The sequence below is a fragment of the Bos grunniens genome, chromosome 8 (assembly GCF_055505025.1).
Source record: "Bos grunniens cultivar Pamir isolate PY7600 chromosome 8, Bosgru_T2T1.0, whole genome shotgun sequence".
In the NCBI taxonomy this organism is placed as follows: Eukaryota; Metazoa; Chordata; class Mammalia; order Artiodactyla; family Bovidae; genus Bos; species Bos grunniens.
The window spans coordinates 88,773,237-88,799,220 of record NC_141172.1 but is presented as its reverse complement, the minus strand read 5'-3'; the positions used below and the strand labels follow the sequence as shown (position 1 = coordinate 88,799,220).

Here is a 25,984-nt window from a genome sequence, read left to right as displayed (position 1 = left end):
CCTTGCCCTTCTCCAGGAGATCTTCCCCACCAGGGATTGACCCTGTGTCTCTTAGATTTCCTGCACTGGCAGGCGAGTTCTTTATCACTAGTGTCACCTGGGAAACCCATGTTACATTAACCAAACACAACCTTATCTCCTTCCTGAAACCCCGTATCCCTTGTGCAATAGGGATAAAGAGAAATGCAATGGGGACATCGGGGAAAGAGACACTCATGGAAATTTGGAAAGAGAACACCTGGATACAGGGGAGGAAACTGCCTTAGGAAGGCTAGCAGGGAGGGATGCTGACAAGGAGAACCCCAGGAAGCCTTTGGTCTGGAGAAACAAGAGAATCCAACTGGGAGCCCATGTCCCCATCCCACCTGCTCTCAGGGCACAGCCAGGAGATGGTTATAAGAACCTACACAAGTGATTAAACGGCACAGAACCACATACACACTCTCCATGGCTGGGTAACTTGTAGAATCCTATGCATCTACAATTATTTTAGAATAAAAAGTTAACATTTTGACTTTCCTGGTGGCTCAGACAGTAAAGAATCTGCCTGCAAAGCAAGAGACCTGGGGTCGATCCCTGGGTCAGGAAGATACCCTGGAGAAGGAAATAGCTACCCACTCCAGTATTCTTGCCTGGAGAATTCCATGGATGGAGGAGCCTTGTGGGCTACGGTCCATGGGGTCGCAAAGGGTCAGACACTACTGATTGACTAATACTTTCACTTTCAAAAATTAAAATTTTAAATAAGTGAAAAATCAGGAAGTCCTTATATTTTCTTGTGAAAGTTTTAACACATGATGTCCTTGTTCCAGTGGGAAAACTGAAGGGTATGTTCTCATGATATGTACAAGAACCGGGGTGAAGACCCCCAGTGGGAAAGAACCGAATACCTCTCTGTTAGGAAGAATGGGAAGGGGACAGAAAGACCCCATGTAGATATCCCATGGACCTGCTGCTCCAGTGCTGGTCGTCTCAATGTGGAGTGGGTTTTTTTTTTTTTTCCTGGGGTGCCTCCTTTCTGGACAGTGCAATGGAGTGCTGCTGCTGCTGCTAAGTCACTTCAGTCGTGTCTGACTCCGTGCGACCCTATAGACGGCAGCCCACCAGGCTCCACCATCCCTGGGATTCTCCAGGCAAGAACACTGGAGTGGGTTACCATTTCCTTCTCCAATGCGTGAATGTGAAGTTGCTCAGTCGTGTCCGACTGTTCACAACCCCATGGACTGCACCCTACCAGGCTCCGCCGTCCATGGGATTTTCCAGGCAAGAGTACTGGAGTGGGGTGCCATTGCCTTCTCTGGCAATGGAGTGCATGGAACTGGAAACCTTTGAACCAGCAAGTCCCAGGATCCCACAGTGACTGGGGAAGCTGGAGGAAGGCCATGGCGCTGCGTGCTCTCTGGGTACCTGGAGAAGTGCTCAGAGCCAGGGCTTCTGGCCATTTCCGTGCTGCCTCCTTTGGGTTCTCAAGTGGCTCATTGCCTCTGACTCATTGCCTCTCTCAATAACCACACAGTCCCCTGTTGGGGCCTTTGTTTCTCCTGGGTTTACCCACTGCTCTCCACTGACTCTCCCCGAAACTCTGCATTTAAAAGCATAATGCTCCAAAGTTTGTTGTTTTGTTTTGTTTTGTTTTCCCTTTTTGTCCTCTTTATTTATCTTTAAATGCCTATGTGAGCATTATAGCCAATGTAGTCCTGGAACATTTCCTGTGACTTTTATTGAATGGAATTTACTCTTTATGAATCAAAGTCAGTTCCTTCCAGTGTAACGGAATCTGTTTTCAAATGATTGTTGAGGACTCTCAATTACTTGGATGCTTCAGGCAGCAGGTCAGCCTTGCAGGCAGGATTTATTTCTGGTTTATGATTTGTCTCTGCTTTTATCTGACTTTGCAAGATCCTACAGCCCACAGAACTATGAGTCTGGAGTCCTTCGGTTAACATTGCTAGTTAAGAGATTGCAGCCCTGAAGCAAGGGACTTCACAGGGGATTTCTGCACTGAGGGACTAGAGAGAGAGATTATTTTATTTCTTCCCTGTTGTTTGGAATAGAGAAGGGAGCAAGAGTCGTTGAAGGAGGACAGGGCGTGTTTGTATACTTGGTTTATAGAAGTCTGAGAGCATTTCTAGAGAACCCCTCTGTGTTTCTTAGCATTATTCTTTTAGAGTGCACTGTATAAAATTACCATATTAGTGGTTACAAGTGGTCAAGTGTGGTAATTTCACGTGGTTCCTTCTAAAACATTTCTTTGGTAGCCAGCCTCCTCCTTCTACCAAAAATACAGTGATGTCTTTTCTCTCTTTCTTTATCTGGTCATGCTTTCCCAGTAAACCTCTGCTTATCCCAAATGCTCCCATCTTAACTAATTGCAAGATTTTCCCATTCCCCAGGGACAGCAATGTTTAATGTGGTTCATAAACAGAGGCGTTATAGACAAAGTAGAAATAGCCACAAAGAAAACGGAAGGAAGATTACTCTCCAGGTCTGACCCTTTTAAACTGTCCATTGGTATGACAGTAGCGGGGAGAAGGGTAGAGATAATCACGGATGAATTTCCTGTAGAGCCATCATCCAGAAACTTTCCTTCTCAGGCATCATGAGAGCTGCTTTCTCTTTCTAGCTTAGGTTTCTTATGTTCAGGCCGCATGCTGTCCTCTTTCTTAGTTTACTCTCGTTTTGCTGAAACTCATCCTCAAGTAACTTCCTAAGAAAGGGACATAGAAGGAGAATTGTTTCAATCCTTGCTTTGTCTGAAAATATCTTTATAATACCTTCAGACTTGGCTGATGATTTGGCTGAGTGTAGGATTCCAGGCTCCACTGTCTGTCAAAGCTACTGTTGAGAAATCCGGTACTTGTTATGATGACCATGTTCTGGCATGTGGCCTGGTTTATCTTCCCTTTCTCTGGAAGTTTTTTGGGAATTGTGTTAAACCTTATATCAGTTTTGGAGAATTGACTTCTTTAAGTTCTCCAATTTATGAACATAGTATATTCTCCACTTATTTATATCTTTGACTTCTTTCTTCAGCACTCTGTAGTTTTTAGCATACCTGTGCATATTTTATTAGATTTACACCTCAGAATTTCTTTTTGCTTATAAGTCATATTATAAGTGATTATAAGTCATATTATATTTTAAGTTTCAGTTTTCATATATTTATCGCCAGTACGTAGAAATACAATTAATGTTTGCACATTGATCGCATAGCCTGAACACTTGTCTATTAGTTCCAGGTGTTTTTGTGTTTGTTTTTTGCTTGTTTGTCTTCTGTAGATTCCTTAGGTTTTTCTGAAGACCCTCATGCCATCTGCAAATGGGGGCTGTTTTATTTCTTTCTTTCTGACCTGTATATCTTTCATTCCTTTCTTGTTTCTGTTTTGCTGTCTAGGACTTACAGTAGCATGCTGAAGAGAGGTGGTGTCAGTGTCCTTGTCTTGTGTCTGATCTTAGGGGAAAACATTCAACTCTTTCACCATCACATATAATGTTGGCAGTAGGGATTTTGCAGATGTTCTTTACCAAGTTGAGGAAGGTTCACTCTATTCCTAGTTATCTGACAGTTTTATCATAAATAATGTTTTTGTCAAATGATTTTTCTGCATCAGCTGATAGGATCATATGATTTTTCTTCTTTAGCTTGTAAGTATTATGGATTATATTGCTTGATTTGTGAATATTAAGCCAGCATTCATCCTTAGAATAAACCCAACTTGCTCTTGATAATTATTTTATATATTACTGAATTCTATTTGTTAACATTTTCTTAAGAATCTATGTAACTATATTGATGAATATGGGCCTGTAGTCTTTTTTTTTTGTACTTTTTTCGCTTTCAGAATAATATTTGCTTTACAAAATGAGTTGATGTTCTCACTTTTATTTTCTGAAAGAATTGTGCAAAATTGGCATTTGTTAATTCTTCTTTTCACACTTTGGTAGAATTTTCAGCAAAACCATCTGGCCTGAAGATTTATTTTTTCAGAATTTAAAAATTATTAATTCCTTTTCTTTGATAGCTATAAGGCAATCCAAATTTGAAATGTTTTATTTCATATTGGGAGAGTGGTGGTAGATTGTGCTTTTCAAAGAATTGGTTCTTTCCATCTAAGTTGTCAAATGTATGTGTGTAGAACTGTTTCTAGTTTTCCTTTTGTATGTTTCTGATGTCTGCAGGGAGTGTAGTCATTACCTGTTTCATTCCTAATACTGCTAATGTCTATCTTGCTATATTTTGTGTCAACCCTGTTAGAGCTTTGTCTGTTTATTGACCTTCAAAACAACCACCATTTATTTCATTGATTATTTTTCTGTTTTCATTTCATTAATTTCTGCTCTTATCTTTCTTGCTTCCTTCTTTCTGCTTGCTTTAGATTTGCTTGGCCTTCTTTTTCCTATTTCCTGAGGTGAGAGCTTAGACTATTGATTTGAGTCTATTTTATTTTCTAATCTCAGCTTTTAAAAACATGTTTTGGAAGTCTGAGGTCTTCTGCCAGCGTTCAGCAGGTGTTCTGTAGGAGTCGTGATGGGGGGAGGGAGGCTCACGAGGAAGGGGATATATACATATATAGTTATGACTGATTCACTTTGGTGTACGGCAGAAACAGACACAACATTGTAAAGCAATTATCCTCCAATTAAAAAAAATAAATTAAAAAATAAAATGAATTAAAATCAATATGTCACCAAAATAAGGTAACTATTGATTTTGATGGAAAAGATGGTTGGAAAAAACAAGAACTGTGCACGAAAAAAAAAATGTTTTAATCAAGAAGAAGAGCTTGTGCATGGTTTCAATTCAATGAATATAGAAGGAAAAGCTTTTTCTTTTTATGAAAAGTTGTAGAAATTCTATGATCCATTTAAATGCCCAGATAGTTAGCATTGTACCCATTAAACGGGGTACAATGTGCCATTTTCTAGATGTGGACCCTGACACTCAGATGTGTGGCAGTTTCTTTATTAATTAACAATGATGGTAGAAGCAACACTCCCCACCCTTCTCCCCACTACAGCATTCCAGCCTGTGCTAGCCATTCTCACCAGTTGGAGCAGAGGCTGTCCATAAGGGATCTGGGCGGGTTCCACCCCAAAACCAGCCATGCACAGTCTACAACCCAGAGTAGATGTGGGGACTGGCAAGAGTGAGGGTCAGTGGATGGCATCTACCTTCCTCTTCTTGCCCTCAGGCTCCAGTCAAGTTAGGTCAAAGGAGCCAGGCCCTGGGCCTCTTTGCAGGCACCTGGATAGTGGACATCCATGCATAAAGGCCAGCCTAGGTCTTTCAGGAGGGCTGCAACTTCCAAAGTGCTAAAGTAAATCAACATACTCCAGATAGACAGGGCAACCCAACTCCACTGCTTGCCAACTGTGTGACTTTGGGTAAATGTATGATCAGCTCAGCATTTCACTTTCCTCTTCTGAGAAATGGAATGATATTGGTGTCCATCTCCTAGGGTTGCTCTGAGGGTTAAGGAGTTACTTTGTGTGAAGTTCTTTGAACAAGGTCTGGCAGGAGTAGGTACCAAATCAGTACTGATATTTGCTCTGACTTCCCCCATCCAAACTCCTTCAGCCCTTTCCACTTAAGATTCAGTCTCTGATGGTACAGGAGTGAGGAAATTGGCAATTACTTTTGCCCTCATCTCGTCACCCTCTCTCTCCACCTTCATCTCCAAACAACCCTTCCACAGCCAAGGAAAAGCCAAGTCATTCAATAATGTTGCAGACCTTGTTCAAATAGCCAGGGGCAGGGGAGGAATACATGGAACCAGTCTAAGCAGAGTGCAGACAGGTTTGCGCAAAACCACCCCATTCACTGAGGGCTATGTGAATGATAGGATAAACACAACCCAGGCATTTTTGCTGAATTACAACCCAGACTATATATATCAACAGTCCTCCATAAATGGAAAGCTCTTCTCCAGCAAGTCAGCCCCCACCACAATTTCCCAGAAGCAATATCCAGCAAGAAAAGCACTTTTAGGGACAAACGACTCAAAGTTTCAGGCTGCCGAAGACTGAGCTACCCGGTTTGTGAGGTTCAGTGGAGGCATCGCCGCAAGCCTCAGACAGGTCTCCTCAACAAAACAATGGAGAGACTCAGGAGTGCCTCCACCCTTTGGAGTGCCTTCCAGCCCACCCTGTCTCCTCCTGCTGTCAGAGAACACACGCTTCTAACTGAAAACATGCCACAAGGGCAAATACACCAACATACTAGACCTTCACCACCAGCCCAGGCTGAGCTTACATTTCTCTGTTTATCTGCTCCCACTGAAACTTCTGCCCAGCAGACTACAAATTTACTTATGTTACAGGTTTATTATAAGTGATATAGCTCAGGAATAGCCAAACCGAAGAGATGCACAGAGCAAGGTATGGGGAAAGACCTTGGCAAGTCCATGCCCTCTCTGGGTCTATCATGTGCCCAGCATATAGATATGTTCACCAACCCAGAAGCTCAGTTGTGTAGGGGCTTCCACGGAGGTTTCACTATGTAGGCTTCATTGATTAAATCACTGGCCGTGATTATTTCCAGCCACCCTCCTCCCCAGAATGGGTCTGAAAGTTCCAACTCTGTGATCACGTGGCTGGTTCCTCTCAACCAGCTCCCATCCTGAAGCTTTCCAGGGCCCCAACCACCAGCCATCTCATTAGCAGGCAAAAGACAATAGATTTGAGGATTTTAGGAGTTCTGTCAGTGGTATCCAACTCTTTGCAACCCCCTGGACTCTAGCCTGCCAGGCTCTTCTGTCCATGGGATTTCCCAGGCAAGAATACTGGAGTGGGTTGCCATTTCCTTCTCTAGGGGATCTTCCTCACCCAGAAACTGAACCTGCATCTCTTGCATCTCCTGCATTGGCAGGCAGATTCTTTACTGTCTGAGCCACCAGGGAAGCCCCAAGAATCAGGAGCAAAGACCAAATATTTATTTTGTACTATACTACAGGGTCGGAGAAGGCAATGGCACCCCACTCCAGTACTCTTGCCTGGAGAATCCCAGTGACGGGGGAGCCTGGTGGGTTGCCGTCTATGGGGTCGCACAGAGTCGGACAGGACTGAAGCGACTTAGTAGCAGCAGCAGCAGCAGCATACTACAGGATCCATGGGATTATCTTCCAGGGAGGGTCAAACCTATTACCTCCCTCACAGGAGTTACCTCTGCAGCGTATACATGCACACATACACACATGTGCACACACTTATGCACGCAGGCACATACATACATGTATACAAATACACACATACACTCATACACCCACACACAATGCACACACATATATACAGTTACACACTTATATGAACACACACACTAATTAGGTGTCTGAATATTAGAAACAGCCTTACAAAATACGAAATGTGAAAAGAACAATTCCTGAAATCTGTTGGTTCTCCACTGAGCAAGAGTGGAGAAAGGGGATGGATGAGGCATAAAGATGGGGACAGATGATGTAATAACTATGAAAGTCACAAAGTCATGAAGGCTAGCTTTGGTAGGAATCTCTGTCAAAGAAAGAAAACTCACTGGGAAAGAGCTCTGACAGAGAGGCAGAGGCTTCACTTGGCCCCAGCCAGGGTTATTAGGTACAAAAGGCCAATTTCCATGCTGCAGATCCAATCCAGATCGATGTTTTGGAGCGATTTCTCTCCCTGATAGTTCAGTTGGTAAAGAATCCACCTGCGATGTAGGAGACACCGGTTCAATTCCTGGGCCGGAAAGATCCACTGGAGAAGGGATCAGCTACCTACTCCAGTATCTTGGGCTTCCCTTGTGGCTCAGCTGGTAAAAATATCCACCTGGGTTCAATCCCTGGGTTGGAAAGATCCCCTGGAGAAGGGAAAGGCTACCCACTCCAGTATTCTGGCCTGGAGAATTCCATGGACTGTATAGTCCATAGGGTGGCAAAGAGTCAGACATGAGTGAGTCACTTTCACTTCATTTCTCTCCAGCACTATGTAAATAACTTCCACTGTGGTGATCTGCTGGAAACCACAAGACCAGGGCCCCCCAGGGACTCTTTTCTACTGGATACCCTTCCCTGTGGCCAACCTACTCTACCCCACCCCCTGCCCAGAGCTCCCACCACTTGTCCACACGTGTGGACTCACACCACATTGCATCTTTACAGATCAACCTCTGAAACCCCCCCAAAAGTAGCATGTACACTCACTCAGGATAAGAGCAAGACAGAGATCCAAGAGGCAGAGGCAAGCAGGGAGGAAAGAAAATGCATTTATAGCCACAAGTGTCTGGCTTTCCCAGCTTATCTGTTCCTACAACTACTTCTGCAGCATCTCAGCTCTGCTGGGGAAGGCTTCCCTGTGGTTAGAGTCTCAAAACTGGATGTCTTTTCACCATGTGGCACCTGCAGGCCATGTTTCAGGCACTAATGTGCTGTAAAAATAAAGTGTATTTCTTTAAAAAAAAAAAAAAAACTACACATAAGAATATAATGTGTGTGTGTGTGCGTGTGTGTATGTTCAGTTGAGTCCTACTCTTTGCGACCCAATGGACCGTAGCCTGCCAGGCTGCTCTGTCCATGGGATTTTCCAGGCAAGAATACTGGAGTGGGTTCTCATGCCCTCCTCCAGGGGATCTTCCCAACCCAGGGATCAAACCCAAGTCTCTTCAGTTTACCTGCACTGGCAGGTGGGTTCTTTACCACTAGCGCCACCTGGGAAGTCCACGTGATAATACACATTTGCTCAAATTATATTTGTCTGAGATCACATGGTTTTCAAAAGTATACAGACATAAATGATCGTATCTTTTAATTTAATCCCCATAAGCCTAGATTTCATTTGACAGTTTGAGCACAGAGATGGAGAATTTTTTTAATTACTTAGTCAAGGCTATGGTTTTTCCAGTGGTCATGTATGGATGTGAGAGTTGGACTGTGAAGAAAGCTGAGCGCCGAAGAATGATGCTTTTGAACTGTGGTGTTGGAGAAGACTCTTGGGAGTCCCTTGGACTGCAAGGAGATCCAACCAGTCCATTCTGAAGGAGATCAGCCCTGGGATTTCTTTGGAGGGAATAATGCTGAAGCTGAAACTCCAGTACCTTGGCCACCTCATGCAAAGAGTTGACTCATTGGAAAAGACTCTGATGCTGGGCAGGATTGGGGGCAGGAGGAGAAAGGGACGACAGAGGATGAGATGGCTGGATGGCATCACTGACTCGATGGACATGAGTTTGAGTAAACTCCAGGAGTTGGTGATGGACAGGGAGGCCTGGAGTGCTGTGATTCATGGGGTCGCAAAGAGTTGGACATAACTGAGCGACTGAACTGACTGAACTGAACTGAACCTCACATTTTATTTTTCTCTAAATTTTTATCATGGAAAAATTTCAAGCTCTTAGAGAAGGGGAACACATAGCACTAGTCTCCCCATCCACCCTGGAGATCAAATTACTGCTAACATTTTGTTATATCAGCTTTATTTGTACATATTGTGGTAGCTCAGACGGTAAAGCGTCTGCCTGCAATGCAGAAGACCTAGGTTCGATCCCTGGGTTGGGAAGATCTCCTGGAGAAGGAAATGGCAACCCAGTCCAGTCTTCTTGCCTGGAAAATTTCAAGGAAGGAGGAGCCTTGTAGGCTACAGTCCATGGGGTCTCAAAGAGTCGGACACGACTGAGCAACTTCACTTCTTCACTTCACTTCACTGTTTTTGCTGAATCATTTAAAATCAAGTTTCAGGTATCCAGACCCTTCAATAGTTAAGCAGGCATCTTCTAAAAATAAAGTCATTCTAGCAAGCAGTGTGCTTGCTAACACACCGAACAATGTGAACAATAATTCTACAATATCATTCAATACATCATCATGTTGAAACTTCCTCCAACTGTTTCACACTGGTTAGTTGACTTAGGAGTTGATCAGTGTCCATGTTTGTTATGAATATTGCTCCTTTTTAGCTGATTTTGTACTAGAACATTCCCACTCTTTCTCTGACACTGACATTTTTGAAGAGACCAGAAAAATTGATACAGAATGTTCTGCTCTCTGCACCTATCTGATCTTTTCTCCCTGGAGTCATTTACTTTGCTGTTCAAACCCTTCTTTCTTGTAAACCAGAAAGGCTGCAGGCTTGAACTTTGATTCAAGTTAAGTATTTTTAGCAAGAACACAGCATTGGTGATGTTGTGTGCTGGATTCTGCATCCAGTATCAGGTTGATTCGATATGAGAGACGCTAAGTTTGATCCCTCCTGAAGGCCCTGACAGCCAGATGTGTCCACTGAAAGTGGAGAATGTTCTTCCTTTTCCAGTTAGCTCTGTGCTTCACCAACTCTCCACATCTTCATAGGGCCCTGCATAAAACTGCCTTCTCTAACTCAGTTATTTCACTGACCACTGCACACTGGGAACTTCCTAATTATCCCACTGTTGTTTAGTCACTAAGTCATGTCCAACTCCCTTGCCACCCCATGGACCATAGCCTGCCAGGCTCCTCTATCCGTGGGATTTCCCAGGCAACAATACCGAAGTGGGTTGCCTTTTCCTTCTCCAGGGGATCTTCCCAACCCTGTGACAAAACCCACATCTCCTGCACCACAAGTAGATTCTTTATCACTGAGGCACCAGAGAAGCCCAGTCCTCTCATTAGTTCTGCATTTGCGAAACATCATTCCTCTGGAGAGAGCTGTCCCTGCAGAGGGGAAGACTTTTATCCCACAGACTCTTAGGGAGAACTGGTTCTCTCCAGAAAAGTCATGAGAGAATATGGTCTCTAAGAGTTGTGTGGGGGCACAGAGGGCACCCCCCCAAGTCAAGGTCCACTGTCTGAGCTTTAAGGGAAGGAGGAGCAAGCAGAGTTGGGCACTGGGCCAGTTAGAGGACCGTGTATGGATAGAGCTGCTCAGGATGGGAAATCTGCGGAAAAGGAGTTTCAGATATGCCTGTATGTCAAATCCTCTCATCTCCCTTGGATACCTGCAGTAGAGTCTCACAAGTTTTCAGGCTTCTGGAGTCCAGGTCCTGACACTGGTTTTGGAGGCATCACTAGGCCTCAAGGTTGCCCTGGTGATGTCAAGATTTCAGACATCATTCAGTGAATGAAGACATGGGCACCAATCAAAACAAACCTAGTAGTGCATTTTTCACAACGCGAAGCAACTAATTGAACAGACTTGTCAATGAACCAACTGATTGTTTTGGTCAGTTGTAAGCACCATGGCCAGTACTCTTTCTTTTCACCCTGGTCGTGGTGATTGGCTGAAAATGCGTGATCTCTCGTCTCCTTTTCCTGACTTGCTGTTGTAGAAGTGGAAAGATGAGAACACACTTGGTTCCCCTTGTAATCTGGAGCAGAAATGGCTTCTCAGAGCTGGCACAGGATACTCTGAGCCAGTTGGGAAGGCGACCAGAGGGAACTCAGAGTAGATTAAGTGGAAGCAAGGCGAGGGCAACACCAGCCCTCCACTGAGCGCCAAAGGTGTGCAAACCCACACCAATACCCCTTTTTCTCCAGGGCTGGGCTTTCTCAACAGGGACCAATTCAAAAGGCAGGCAGAAGTGCTGGCAACTTGCATTCCCTTGCCTACCCATCAGGGCTCAGTCCCACCCCTAATCGGCATTTGTTCCCAGCTTGAGGGGAAGGATGCTTGGGGTTCCTCCTCTAGAAGCAAGAGTGAATCACAGACAGGTAACTGAGCAACTCCCCAACTTGCTCCAGGGACCCCTGTGGTCCCAGTTCCCTCTTCCCAGGAATGCACAGCCTTGCTATGATATCAGGCCTTCTGGTTCCTTCTTCCTGCCTCTCTCCTTTTCCTCCTAACCCTTCCCCTGCCCTCCCCTCCTCCACCCCCTGCCCAACCGCCCATCTCTTTCTTTTTCCATCCGGCTAGAAGCTTGGAGGGTTGGTTCTGTGTTCACTTACTCAGGACCTTCACTTTCCCTGTCCAATAGAGTTGGTCGTCCCCTCCCTGGGGATTCTTCTTTAGGAAGCTTTCACATAGACTATCTCATTCAAACACACAAGAGAGGCGAATCGCTGAGATCTGCCCCTGCAAGCCCACGAGCTCTTGTGCCAGGGGTAGATCCGGGGATTCAGAGCCTGTGTGCCCTCCGGGAAACAGCCTCTGCCCTGGAGGCTCAGAGCAGAACGGAGGTGGTAGGCGCAGGGTTCAAATCAAAATGCGGCCAGATGTCTCCCCTCAAGTCGGCGGTCAGTCAGTTCCAACCAAAAATGATCGTGATCGTGACAAAGATGACGATGATGAAACTAACAGCAATAATTGGCAGACCCTCGCCCTCAATGCACCCGGTCCACGCCTAGTCCCGATCCGGTTTGGACCTTCCCCTCTGGGTGCTGGGCAGGGGTCAGCAGCCTTGAACTACTCGGCGGGGCGGAGGATCTGAAGGGCAGTTCTGGGACAGAGGCGGAGGGGCGAGCCAAGCTCAGGGGGACTGCCGAGGGAGGCGGGGGCGACAGGAGAATGTCAGAGGCCCGCCAGAGGCTCGACTGCGGGGGCGGACACGAAAGGCGGGGACACTCCAGGGGTGGCAGTCGGGGAGGAGGATAAAGGGGTTGAGGAGCGAGAGCGGGAGCCGGGAGCGAGAAAGTGGGGTGCTGGGGCTGCGGGGAGGGGAGAAGGGATGGGGATATAGGGGCTCAACGCTGAGGGAAGAAGTACAAACGTGGTGGGGACCGAGAAGTGACGAGGTGAGGCCAGAGGGCGGGGAGACGGGGGAGGAGCCAAGGACGGTGCGGGGCGTGGGAAGCGGGAAGGTGGGGACTCAAGGTGCCGGGGGGAAAAGATGCTGTGGGAGAGCCGCAGGGAGCGGGGGAGATGCAGCGGGGCCGGGAGATGGGGCGGGGAGCCGGGAGGTGGGGAAGGAGGTCGGGGTAGGAGGGGTATTGCGGGGGCGGGAGTAAGGACGCGGGCAGATGAGGGCTGGACGGCAGGGCAGGGAGGCGGGGCGCGGGCCCAGCCCCCGAGGTTAGCTGGAAAAGTTTGCGCAGGGGCCGGCGGGGGCAGAGGCTGAGGAAGCCGGTCTGGGAGACACGCGACAGGAACCCGACGCTCAGCGCGGTGGCCGCAGGAACCCGAGCGAGACTCTGCGGCCCGGGCAGTGTCCCCAGCCCCGAGCGCCAAGTCTATCCCGGCGCCCCGGCACTGGGAGGGGAGGAAGGGCTGCCAAGATGCCGAGGGTCCGAGCGCCCTTCTCGGATGGAGGTGAGCCGGCGGGCCCCCGGGCTGGGTGGGAGCAGCCGGGTCCGCTTTTCTTACGGATTTCCAGCCCGTCTTCCAGGCCATCCAGCCCATCGCGACGTGGACCTGGGCGGGCGAGCACACCACATCAGCATCGCCCATTCCCACCAGGTCGTCCATTCTGGTGACTGAACCCGGGCAGGGGAAGTGGGGATGGTTCCTTTTTAAACTACAGTTAGAGCATTTAAACGCCGAATGAAAGAGAAGTGACTCTTCCCAGAGACACGCCATGGGTCCTTTTCCTGGGATAATTAAGTTTATACGGCCTGGAATGCGGACCTGGGGGCTCTGGAAGTGTGTGTTCTTGTTCCCTTGGGGAAATCGTTCTGTTTTATTTTCTTGGCCACAAAGTTCCAGTTTTCCTTCTATTTCTCAAACAAGGCAGTCAGGGCTGTCGGAACCGGGCGGGGGGCGGGGTTGGGGGGGCGGGAAGAGGAGTCTGGAAGACAAAAGTTCTATGATGAGGTAATGAGGTTCCCAGGGAAGATCAGTAAGTTATACTCATATCTGGGATAAATCCGGGGAAGCGACAGGACTGGTCCTTCTTCGAGCCGATTGCAGGAAAGTGCTAACTTTGCCACTTTTAACCCCCTGCCCCCACCATAGTCTCCAAATTGTTCTCTCCTCCTTCTCCTTACTTTCTCTCTTCCTGACGTTGGACACTGCCAAGGACGTATTTCTTTGTGGTGTATTTATATTTAGATGTAAGAGAGGGACTTCTTGTTGGATTTTTAAAGGGAACATGCTTTACTTTGAAGATGAAGAGCATGAATGAGTCTGGCTCTTCTGGAGCTCTGGGTACTTCCAGAATTAGGCATCTTTTTAAAGTCTGGAGTTAGAAGTTGCAGACATTGTACAGAATCTTGAAAGTAAAGTGTTAGTCACTCAGTCCTGTCTGATTCTTCACAACCCCATGGGCTGTAGCCCACCAGGCTCCTCTGTCCATAGAATCCTCCAGGCAAAAATACTGGAGTGGATAGCCATCCCCTTCTCCGGGATCCAAACCCCCATTGCAGGCGGATTCTTTTCCATCTGAGCCATCAGGGAAGCCCCAAAGAATTATGTCTTCATGATTTATCTTTACAACATTCCTTTCTTCATTGATGAAAATCGTACAGGCATGGTTAAGAAAAACTTAATTCCTAGAAAGTACAAGGGCAGGATTATGATCTGTGGGTATATGACTAATGAGGATGGTGGTGGTTCTGGGCGGGGGGGGGGCGGTGTGTGTGTGTATGTGGTGCTCAAAGAGCTGTGGACTCACTGATGCAGAGCTCAGTGCCAGTTTGAATACTGTTACTACCATAGGTGAACCACACATTGGGTTTTCTCAGTCAGAAAACTTTCACTTTGGGCCTGCTAGTCCAGGCGCTCTAGTCTCCTGACACCAGGGATCCGAAACGCAAAATCAGCCCTTAAGATACAGATGCAATGATTCCTCGACCAATATTCATCTCTGAAAATGCTGCTTTCCTCTTTATATTTGTGAATTCCATTAAAATGCATGACTCTCCTAATTTTCTACCGTATGTGGATACTGAAGCTACCATTTCCTGTACAAGGCCTACCTTATGAATTGGCCTAATGACTTTATGTCTCAAAATTTAGGGACTGATTTTCCTTTACCAGGAAATTATGACACTAATTTGATTCCATGGTATCTCTTCGACTCCCTAAAAATGTTTCAAGACCTACTGTCTATGCATATATTTTTGTTACAAAGACATGGGAATTTGAGCATAAAATAATCTTGAAACATTTGTTGTTGCCCAACTGGAGAAACTCTTTTTCTCTGCCAGGACTTGGGACTATGACTCTGGGGCTGATACAGCTGGCATGGCAGCCTTGGGCAATCTACTGTGTTGGCCAGTTAGCCGAGACTGAGCTGCCCCTGGGCTATACAAGGCTTTCTGTTTCCTCACATTTGGTTTCGTGATTCCTTTCTTATCAGTTTTGGAGCCATTTTGTATTATTCCCTTGCCATATGTTTTCTGTAAAATTGGTTAATTACCTTAAGCGCATTGAAATATACACATTACCATATGTAAAATTAAATAACCAGTGAAGATTTGCTGTTTGAAGCAGGGAACTCAAATCAGGTGTTCTGTGACAACCTAGAGGGGTGGAATGGGGTGGGAGGTGGGAGGGAGCTTCAAGAGGGAGGGCACATATGTACATCTATAGCTGATTCTTGTTGATGTATGGCAGAAACCAGCACAATATTGTAAAGCAATTATCCTCCAATTAAAAAATAAATAAATGAAAAAGAGATATTCCATGAGCTTTTGGAGACAATATGCTAGACTTAGTGGAATCCTGTCTAGCTTTAGTTAATAATACTTTTTAACTTGTTGTTATAGTTACCAGGCATAAAGTTACCTTTTGTTTCATTTTTATTCTGTTTTTGAGGAATCACAGTGGCATCTGTGAGAGGGCAGGGAATAGCCAGTCAGGTAAATCAGTGACAAGGTTGTTCAGAGGACAGTGTGGAACTGATCAGGTGGTTCTAACATCTGGTTGGAACCATAAGCTGGAGTGGGAATCCTGAGTCATTTTTAGGCTCTTTGGCCTTGAAGATGCTGCTCCATTTCCTTGGGGTCAAAGTTTTCCATATATTTCAGTCAAGCCCCCAGATTCAGCATTCCAGCATTTTGCTAGCATAGTAGCTAGAAGTAGTTCGGTCCCAAGTATGCTGGTGACACCCGTGTCTCTAGATAGGTAAGGAACACATGGAAGCGCAACAGCTTCTGGAAGAGCTTATCCCTAATGTGGTGCACTAGAATCCGATGACATGGGCATCCAGCCCAGCGCAGCCTCTTCCAAACTGTGCCACAGGTTCAGTTTCCCGCTGTGTCCATTTGGAAGCAGATGCTGTGGTGGGCTCAGACATGGCGCCTGCAAGGCACAGTGCGCAGTGCGCATGCCAGGCCACCGAGCAAGAGTGCTGTTGTGGGAACGGATGAAGGGAGCCCCGCGGTTACCACTTCCTGCCCAGAACACCTCTCATTTTCGTATGCCTAGAGGAACTCATTTCCACACACTTTGATTCGTGCTGTGACAGCCTTGGTAGAAATTCAGTCCTGTACCCTTCCTTAGAAAAAACAGACAAGAGAAAGTTTGAGAAACCTGGCAGAAAAGCAATGAAGATAAAGACCTCTTGCATCAAAAGCATTTGCCCTCAGACTGATGAGCCTGGATGCCCAGGAGAATATGCAGAGAGGCAGATGTTCAAGCTGGACTTGATTGTGGGCACAACCTGCATACATGGGACTCCTTGGACTGCTGTCAGATCTCTGTTAGCATCTGAGCCTTGTTTGCTGAGAGAATAACCTTTGGAGAAGCTGCATAAAAGTAGGAAATCCGACCAGTGACAAACTCGCTTCCGCAATCTGGAGAAGAAAGGGGAAGATGTAGAATCCTGATGTGGTTCATCTGTAACAGCCTTTCTCACCAGGCGCTCCACTAATAGGTCCAGAGCAACATGCAGGCATGCAAGGCTGAGTATGTAACACCTCTTGTCATGAACCATCTCTGAGAGCAGAGTGAGGTCACCTAAGAAACCCCTGAGTGACGGGAAATACTCATTAGCAAAGGAATTTTGTTGGGGCCATGAAACGGCCAACTCATTATTTCCTTTCTAAATTCTTCTAAGTGGGGGGAAAAAATATCTTGCTTTCCAAGAAATTTTACTTGTGGACAAATGCTTTGTGTTTTAATTCAGTTTATGGGATGAAATGGGAGAATATAGCATTTTAAAAATATAATGCCTTGCATCTTACCAGGAGAAATCAATGTCTCACAATCTTATTGTGCCTTTTTTTTTTTTTGGCCATTACAAAGAGAAAGAGACAGACCCCAGACTGGTGAAATATTTTCCTCTGTTTTTTTTTCCCTTTTCCTTCTTTTTATAGTTTGTTTATTTTTCAAAGTGATGTGAGTAGAGAAAGTGACTCTCCAGCGTGGAAAACACATCTGGAATCCATTGGGCCCTGCCTGGCTCCCTCCCCCTCCCCCCACACATGCTCTTCCTTGGAATGGAGGGAGGGGGATGGGGTGACACCCCTATGAACCACCTTCTAGAAGGTGTCATATTCCTTCTCTGCAGAAAGAAAAGCCTTGGTGTTGGAATGCCTTGAGGTAGACTCGAAGACCCCACCTGAATGAGGATGGAGTGAAAACTCAGGTAGCAGATCTTTGTTGAATAGATGGAAGGCAAGCCCAGGAGTGGGCAGTGTACTATCTTTACCTTCACAGTGAGATGCAGGCAGTCAAATCCTCACTCAGAGTGGGTGAGGGGAGAAGTCTGCGGGGGTCTGGATGACCTGAGCACAGTTTGGGAGGAGAGCTCTGCTTACGGATATAAGTAAGGCCAGCTCTCAGGCACAGCTCTGTCGGAATCTGGGTTTGTTGGAAGGCCACTGCGCATGAGCAGGAGCACCCACATGTCTTCTATAACTGGCCAGGTTTTCTGAATATGTACATGACTAGCTGGCACCCAGCCACATTTTCAGCATTAGGCTGTATTTTTCAGTATTCAGGTGGAAATTAAGCAGTGATCCAGTTTTTACAATGGAAAGGCAGATACTGGTCAGGTCACTACCAGCCCTGGACACTTATCTTTTAAAATAAAGTGTGAGCATTTGTAACGTGTAACTCTCACCCTCGCTGGGGACTTCTCCAGCTACCCACAAAGACAGTTCTCAGGACCACTGGCTGAGACCCGTAAGCCTCTGTGGGGACCCTCCATCAAAACCCAGCCTAGGCATCAGCAGTAGGAAGTCCACGGTACCCCTTGGGACACAGGCCATGGGGGACATCCTCAACTCATCCTAACAGCACTGCTGAGGACAACAGCACAGGGAAACCACTCCACGTCCACAGCCCAGAATGTATCCGTCCACCCAGCGGGAGCAATGGGAAGGAGTTACCTGCATCTCTCTGCATGACTCACCTTGAGCAGGAAGCTCACAGGAACATCACATTGAGAAGAAGATGCCAGGCACAGCTTCATGACTCCATTTATGTGAGGGTCAGACACAGGCTAAATTACTCTAAGGGATAAGAAGTCCAGAGAGTGCTCCATTCTAGTGGTTAGTGACTACAAGAGGCCATGAGGGATAGGAAAGGTTGGGTCTCCCAGGGGCCCGGGGGCCCGCAGTGCCCAGCACTCCTGCAGTGACTGGCAGCAGCAGGGTGGGTGAGCCACAGAGGGCCGATGCCCACCTCTCCATGAGCAGAGCCAGCTGACTCTCAAAGATTCGGGGACCAGGGAGGGGACAGAGCGTTCTCCCCGCAGACTTGGAGTCTGTGTTGCGTCCCTCCGGATGGAGGCAGGAATTCGCCCATGAGACGGTTTTGGCCATGCGTAGTGGCATTCAGATCTATCCAAAATCAATCTTATCTTTGGCCTGGCACAAAACTCTCAGATGGGATCAGCTTTTTAATATTGTTAATCTAAAGAAAATAAGCTTTTGGGTTCCAAAGAGAGATGGGTATCTTCCAGTTACGCAAAGTGTGGAGATTGGTATTTTATAACAAAAAATGTTCTGAGAAAATATGCTCCTTGAGTGATACATATTTAATTAAGGGAAATCATTAATCGAGCATTAATGGGAAGATGTGTTCACCCTCAGGATTCATGGTTTTGATGGGTTTCTGGCACATCTTAAAGTATTGTTATTTTGGTTATTTTCTTGCTGGGTATTCGTTTTTGTTGTTTCCTTTCGTACCTTCTACTCAAGTTTATCAAAACTCTACGTATTGAAGGGGAAAAAAATGAATGTGAGTCTGTGGAGCCTGCCGTGTACTTCCTCCGCCCTTTATTCCCAAGAGAAGTCCACATCCAGCAATTTTAAAGGGACTTGCAGCCCTGCTCTCTGTACTGTAGAGCACAGTCGGAGGGGCAGAGACTGTCTCAAGGAGGCCATGAGGTATTTAAGGCCATGGAGTTATCACAGGCAAACTAGGGTACAGGAGAGAAACTTTGGACATACCTGTTTTCAAAAGGCTTTCAGATGCAGTTTCCTGGAGCTGTTTCGCCCCAGTGTGAGGGGGAATTACGATACAATTCCCATTGTTCTCCTTTTCTGTAATGTTTGTATATTTTTATCATTCAGGCTCTTCTGGTGCTAAGTCACCATCATAACTCCTCACGTTATGCTCACCAGTATCAGGTCCTGGGATGGAGGGGCGGCCACCTGGACATGGCAGCCGGTGGCCTGGAGTGGTGGGGGCAAGGGCGAGCGTGGGGACAGGGAGTGTTGGAGGGCCCTCCGGCCAGCTATATGACCCCACTGCCACCAAAGGAAAAACAGCCCCTCTCAGGATGCTGCCGCTTTGTGACTCTCACTGGAGCAGCCCGTGTGTTCCTCTGCCCTACCTTTGGGTCGTGCCTTTTCTGTGAACAAGGACACACGTGGTGCCGTGACAGGGTATCCATGCAGGAATGCCAAGCACTCTCTCAGGGTTGTGCTCTGGGGTGGGAGGTGTTGGAAAGATAACCAGGCGACTAGGTTCTCCTGTGCCTGGTTTCCTACAACAGCCAGGAAGGGTCAGCAAAGTGGGAGCACAGAGACTCCATTCAGCGCCCACAGACGAGAGCACTTAGATGAACAGCAACGAGGGGCACATGCATTTACTGGGCACCGTTAATGTACGTGGTGGTGTGAGAGGAGATGGAGAGGATGAAATAAGGGGCTCCAGGAAAGTGCTCTGAGAGTGTCAGCTGCTGCTCCTGTCTCTATCCTTAAAAAACACTTTGCAGTTTGTTTTAAAAAGTGGTGTGCTGGGGCAGGATGATTCCAGAAAACGCTATAGAGCTGGTAGAAGTTGACCTGGAGCCTTAAGGATGGGCACGATTTAAATAAAAATGGAAAAGAGGTAAGCTGTTGGGGGGGAGTGGCCCACGAGCTGACCCCCACCATCCCTGCTTCTGTCTCTGGGAGACCAGGCCCCTTATCACAGACCAAGCAGCGGGGACCAGAGCTGGCTGGGGAGTCTGCCTCCTGCATGAGGCCTCACAGTGCCCCTGGGTGAGGGGAGACAGCCCCAGGGTCGGATGCTGCCTCCGAGGCTCATCAGCGATGTGGAGACCTTGGCAGGCCCCAACATTTGGTGGTAAAGCTGACTCCCAGCCCTCCGTGACCTCAAACTGCACTGAGACACCAGGGGCTCATGTGGTTTCCACAATAAGCCACACACAAACCTCCAGGACACAGAAGAAATCTCTGCAAAGAAGCAGTGGGATCATTGTTGCCCCATGTCAGAAAACCAGGCTCACCCAGATTAAGGGAGTGGAGGCTTGACAACATCCTCGGGGCCCTGGAACCAGCACCCAAGTGGCAGGAGAGCATCCGCCTGGAGGGCCCTTGGTCAGGGAGCTCTGTCTGGAGCCTCCTCTGCTTCTCACTCACAGAGCAGCTACCCAGGCTGAGCCCCAGGGTCCGCCTGCCACTGAGGCCTTCTCTGGAATGAGCTCAGCAGTTGTACCAGGCCTTCAGATTCCACTGCACCCCAAAATGCAGAGCCCCATTTCTGTGGAGAGTGGTCCATGTGCCACCAAGCCAAACTGAGGGCTGCGACTTAAACTTATAAAAGTTGAAAAACTTCAGCGGATCCACACAGTAGGCTGATGTAAATTGACCTTGTTTGAGTTTAATTATATATTTAAATATTCAAATAGTTTTGATTTAGAATCAGTGCATTTAGCGAAAACCATTTCTACCTTGGTACTTGGGTCTGCTCTGCCTTGGACATCACAAGAAGCCTTTGGATAAAGCCACGTAGGGCTGGGGGGTGCATAGAGGTCCGGAGGGCGAAGGGCTGTTGGAAGCCTGGCTCTTGGGCTCTCTGCCCCACCGTCACCAGTGCTCCCAGGTTGGTTGTTTCTTTCCATCACACACACCGATTGAGTTTTGGCGGTTTCGACAGTTGTATCTAAACTCTGAATTTTAAGCCAAACTCAAAAATCCACTTGTTTGTCCTTGCTCTTCTTCCTTTAGTCTCAGTAGCAGTTGATTCCACTTTTACAGGTTTATACTCTTTCTTCCCCTGGCTCCACGATTAGCTGCTCGCTCAGGGAGTGGCCCTGTGGGCCATGTGTGGGCTGTGCTGTTCCTCCTTTGGTGACCAGATGGTTTGTCTCTGAGCTCTCTGGGGGGCAGACTTGGGGGCCATCTAGATTTGATTTCTGGTCTTGGCCTTGGTCCCAGGGATTCCAGGGAAGTGTGACTACTTCCTACAACACTGCTCCAAAGCCCACCAAGGAGGTTTCAGAAATCAGTGGGTCTTATTCTGAATTCCATCCTATTTTTTGGGCCTGACATAATCTCTGTTTCTCTCTCAGTAACTGGGAATAAGGGTTTACCAGCTCCTGTGCAGGAGATGGGGCTGCTCAGGTGGTGCTAGTGGTAAAGAATCCACTTGCCCATGCAGGAGACACAGAGATGCAGGTTTGATTCCTGGATTGGGAAGATTCCCTGGAGGAGGGCATGGCAACCCACTCCAGTATTCTTGCCTGGAGAATCCCGTGGACAGAGGGGCCTGGCAGGCTAGAGTCCATAGGGTCACACAGAGTTGGACATGATTGAAGTGACTTAGCATGCACACATGCACAGTAGATGAGTATGAACTGGTTAGCATTTTAAGTGCCTTGAGATTTCCAGGTGGAAGTGTTCTTTGGGTTTAAATCCGTGTGTTTGGATTACATGATTGAATGGTGGCAGTGCCCAATGACAGAATTTCCCTCCTTGGCAACTGTAGACACAGAATTGCTTCTTCTGGGCTCCATAGTCACATAGGAAGTTAGCCTGGGTTAAAGGCCCTCTTTGGGCCCTTATGGACCAGCCACCCAAATGCTTCAGCATTTTTAGTGCCTTTCTCCAACTCTGTTGCTGCTGTTGTTCTTAGGTGCTGTTACTTTATCACTGGGCTCTCTCTCCTTTTGTCTTTTCATAGGAGCCTATTCTCAACACCCTAGCCGGTGTCTCGCCTGGATCCCTGTTGCAGCCTAAGCAGAAAGCGGTGTTTTCCCTGGAAATGGACGTTCTCAGGGCGCCCTCTGGTGGATTCAGGAGCTAACTGATTGTGAGTTCCAAGTGATGGCGATGATTCTCACGCCACGCCCCAGACCTTACACCTCCAACGAAACCCTGCACGAACATTACAGCTACGTGGGCAAGTTGGAAGGCAGGCTGAAGGACGCCCCCGAGGGCAGCACACTCACCACCGTGCTGTTCTTGATCATCTGCAGCTTCATTGTTTTGGAGAACCTGATGGTCTTGATTGCCATCTGGAAAAACAATAAATTCCACAACCGCATGTACTTTTTCATTGGTAACCTGGCCCTCTGCGACCTGCTGGCTGGCATCGCCTACAAGGTCAACATTCTGATGTCGGGCAAGAGGACACTGAGCCTCTCCCTGACGGTCTGGTTCCTACGGGAAGGCAGCATGTTTGTGGCCCTTGGGGCGTCCACCTGTAGCCTGCTGGCCATTGCTATCGAGAGACACTTGACCATGATCAAAATGAGGCCGTACGATGCCAACAAGAAGCACCGCGTGTTTCTTCTGATCGGGATGTGCTGGCTCATCGCCTTCTCGCTGGGCGCCTTACCCATCCTGGGCTGGAACTGCCTGCACAACCTCCCCGACTGCTCAACCATCCTGCCTCTCTACTCCAAGAAGTACATCGCATTCTGCATCAGCATCTTCATGGCCATCCTGGTGACCATCGTGATCCTGTACGCACGCATCTACTTCCTGGTGAAGTCCAGCAGCCGCAGGGTGGCCAGCCCGCACAACTCAGAGCGGTCCATGGCCCTGCTGCGGACCGTGGTGATCGTAGTGAGCGTGTTCATCGCCTGTTGGTCCCCCCTCTTCATCCTTTTCCTTGTGGACGTGGCCTGCAAGGTCAAGGAGTGCGCTGTCCTGTTCAAGGCCCAGTGGTTCATTGTGCTGGCTGTGCTCAACTCCGCCATGAACCCCATCATCTACACGCTGGCCAGCAAGGAGATGCGGCGGGCCTTCTTCCGACTTGTCTGCACCTGCCTGGTTAGGGGCCGGGGAGCCCACTCTTCACCCATCCAGCCCGCTCTCGACCCAAGCAGAAGCAAATCCAGCGGCAGCAACAACAGCAGCCCCTCCCCCAAAAGCAAGGAAGACCTCCCCCAAACGGCCGCCTCACCCTGCATCACCGACAGAAACAAAACCCTGCAGAATGGAGTCATCTACAAGTGAGGGTGCGGGCCTCAAGGAACCTGGGGTCCTTGCATCGCCACAGGAAGAGTGGCAGCCAACCCTGCAGCCACGTTCTTCTGGATCGCATGCCTCACCCATGGGGGTATTTCCAGATCTGGGACTTGAGAAAGCTGTTCTGCCAACAGCCTGGCCTGGTGTGGATGTCTCTTAAGGAGGGGACCCAAGGAATTGCTGATGCATTTCAATGCAGACACCATGCCTTGTCCATTTAGGCTCTAGGGTCTTCCAAATGTACCAAGCTGCTGATGTCAGCAGCCGCCTTCTCCTGAATCCTCCCTCCCCTCTGGCCTCTGTCTGGAGAGGGAAGGTGTCGGACCACACACACTGTGCAATGTGTTTCCCAGGAACCTCATCATCCCAGGATGATGTTCTGTGACTGTACACTACATCGACTGTGCACAGAAGGATGCTATAGTCATCATTTCTGTTACAGAGCACTTGCGTTTCACATGTCTGCCACTGGTACATGTGTCAGCTGCAGTACATGGTGTCGTTATGTAACAGGGAGTACAAGTAAGTTCTGGCTGAACCCCCAAGTATGAGGATGTGACTGAGAACTAGGTGAACAGGTCAGTCCCAGTCTCCTCTGACTGACACAAAGTGTTATGTTAAGCAGATTTTGAAAGCGCAACCCCTCTAAAAGGGCTTGTCCGAGGCTGGTCTCAGATGTATGCATCTGACCCCCAACTGTCCTGAGATGCCCTTGACAGCGTCTGGAGGATTCAGGAGAGAACAAGTGAGTTCTGTGGATGTACGTCCCCCAAGGGGACCCCTGCTTGTCTTCCGTCATTTCTCCCTGAGGAGTCTTAAGCTCATCCAAAAGTCAAATTAGCCAAATTACCCGGTTGTTTGGGGTTTCTCCAAATCCTAGAAAAGCCAGTCAAGGTATTCCAGGAGCCTGTGCCCCACACCCATCAAGAAAAGAATCCAAGAGGGAGAAGCAGAGGACAGACCCCTGGCCCATTTCACCTTTCCAACGTAATGGGGAGTTTCCGTTGAATTCGAAGATGCTTACAGGACAGCACTGTGATCCTGTGTTGAGTTAGAATCCGTATCAGAAAAGCACCAAGTTAGTAACCCCCCTGTGCTGTTACGGCTGAGCAGCTGGGGCCGTCAACAGCCTTGTGGATTCCTGAAAGCTGACCCTGACCGCGACCATTAGAGCAGTTTAATTGTGATCTGGCAGTTTGTGCTTTCTTCAAAAAGATGTAGTAATACTGTAATCTTTCATTTTAACACAGGTTGACCCTGTACTACTCTTTACCTTTAGAAGGAATTACGTAGAAGGCATTTTTGTACACAGTCATCCCCAAGGATTCTTCATGAAGTACAAATGGATGAAAAATATACAAATTTGCAGAGTTGTCATAAGTATATAGTTGATGTACTGAGTCCTTCGTTTTTTAAAAAGATAAAAAGGAACCTTCAAAAGGATTCTTATCTGCGTAAGCCTCACTTCAGAACCCCTGAAGTTTTTAGGTTCAGTGGGAATTTTGCCTGAGTAAAGACTAAAAGAGTAGTCTTAATACATGAGTAACTTTTCAGAGAAAAAGTGATTCCTCTTTGTTATCTCGTGCCAGCTCCTCTTTATAAAGGAACATTTTCATGGGTCCTGGGTGACCATATACCACCCAACATCTTTCTTAATTTTTGTTGCTGATGGAGATAAATCCTATTTGCAAGGACATGCTCATCAGTGGCATTTTAGTTGTTTTCATTACATCACTGAAAAGGAGCTTATTCTCTTGTCAAACAGCCTGAGAAAACCAAGAGCATTTATAGAAAAGTTAAGCATTAAGATCCTGGGTTAAGAAAATAACAACAAAATTGCCTCCAAGAGCCAGAATACTGAGTATTGCATTTTGTCTTCAGTGGAGAAATGACTTAAGAACTTTATATATTAGTTCTGAGTTGCTTGGGGGCTCCAGCTCTCTGGCACTAAAAATATAACACTGCACCATAACCTCAACTTTTTTTGAGGTAGCACAACACTTTCAATCAATTTGAATGAAAAATACCCCAAAACAGACATTGTGTCTATTTGATATATGCAAAAAGTAATAATAATCAAATTTAGTACCAAGTGTTGGAGAAGGAAATGGCAACCCACTCCCATAATCTTGCCTGGGAAATCCCATGGACAGAGGAGCCTTGTGGGCTACAGTCCATGAGGCAGCAAAGAGCTGGACACGATTGAGTGACTGAACAACAACAAAAAGTATCAAGTGTACAATCCTAACTAGCTAGCTGATCATCTAGAAGTTGAGTGTGTCAAAGCCAGAGAGAACCTGTCTGTTAGAGCTCATTCAGTTAATAGCCTTTATCGAGTCCCATGTATGTTTGTTAAAAATAAAATAAAATAAAATTGAAAGCCTTTGTATAAACTGGTTGTTGGGAGTCCATGTGGGGAGCTGTGTACTCTAAGGCCACCCCTGATGATATGCAGAGTGACATCATGAACTCTCTCCTGCTGCTAGCTGTTCCTCCAGGAATTAAACCACTCTGAG

At 47.3% G+C, this 25,984-nt stretch overlaps 1 protein-coding gene across 2 annotated transcripts; it reads left to right on the top strand.

Annotated features, from left to right (window-relative positions):
- Nucleotides 1-12,517: 12,517 nt before the first annotated feature.
- Nucleotides 12,518-25,861, top strand: S1PR3 (sphingosine-1-phosphate receptor 3). Of its 2 annotated transcripts, none has more exons than XM_086414510.1 (2): nucleotides 12,518-12,671; nucleotides 22,177-25,861. In XM_086414510.1, exon 2 carries the CDS (start codon nucleotides 22,320-22,322, stop codon nucleotides 23,454-23,456), a length of 1,137 nt encoding a protein of 378 aa, XP_086270636.1. In that variant the 5' UTR covers nucleotides 12,518-12,671; nucleotides 22,177-22,319; the 3' UTR covers nucleotides 23,457-25,861. The 2 variants fall into 2 exon arrangements, with proteins under 2 accessions (XP_086270636.1, XP_086270635.1); XM_086414509.1 differs by lacking the exon at nucleotides 12,518-12,671 and adding an exon at nucleotides 12,865-13,185.
- Nucleotides 25,862-25,984: the final 123 nt, after the last annotated feature.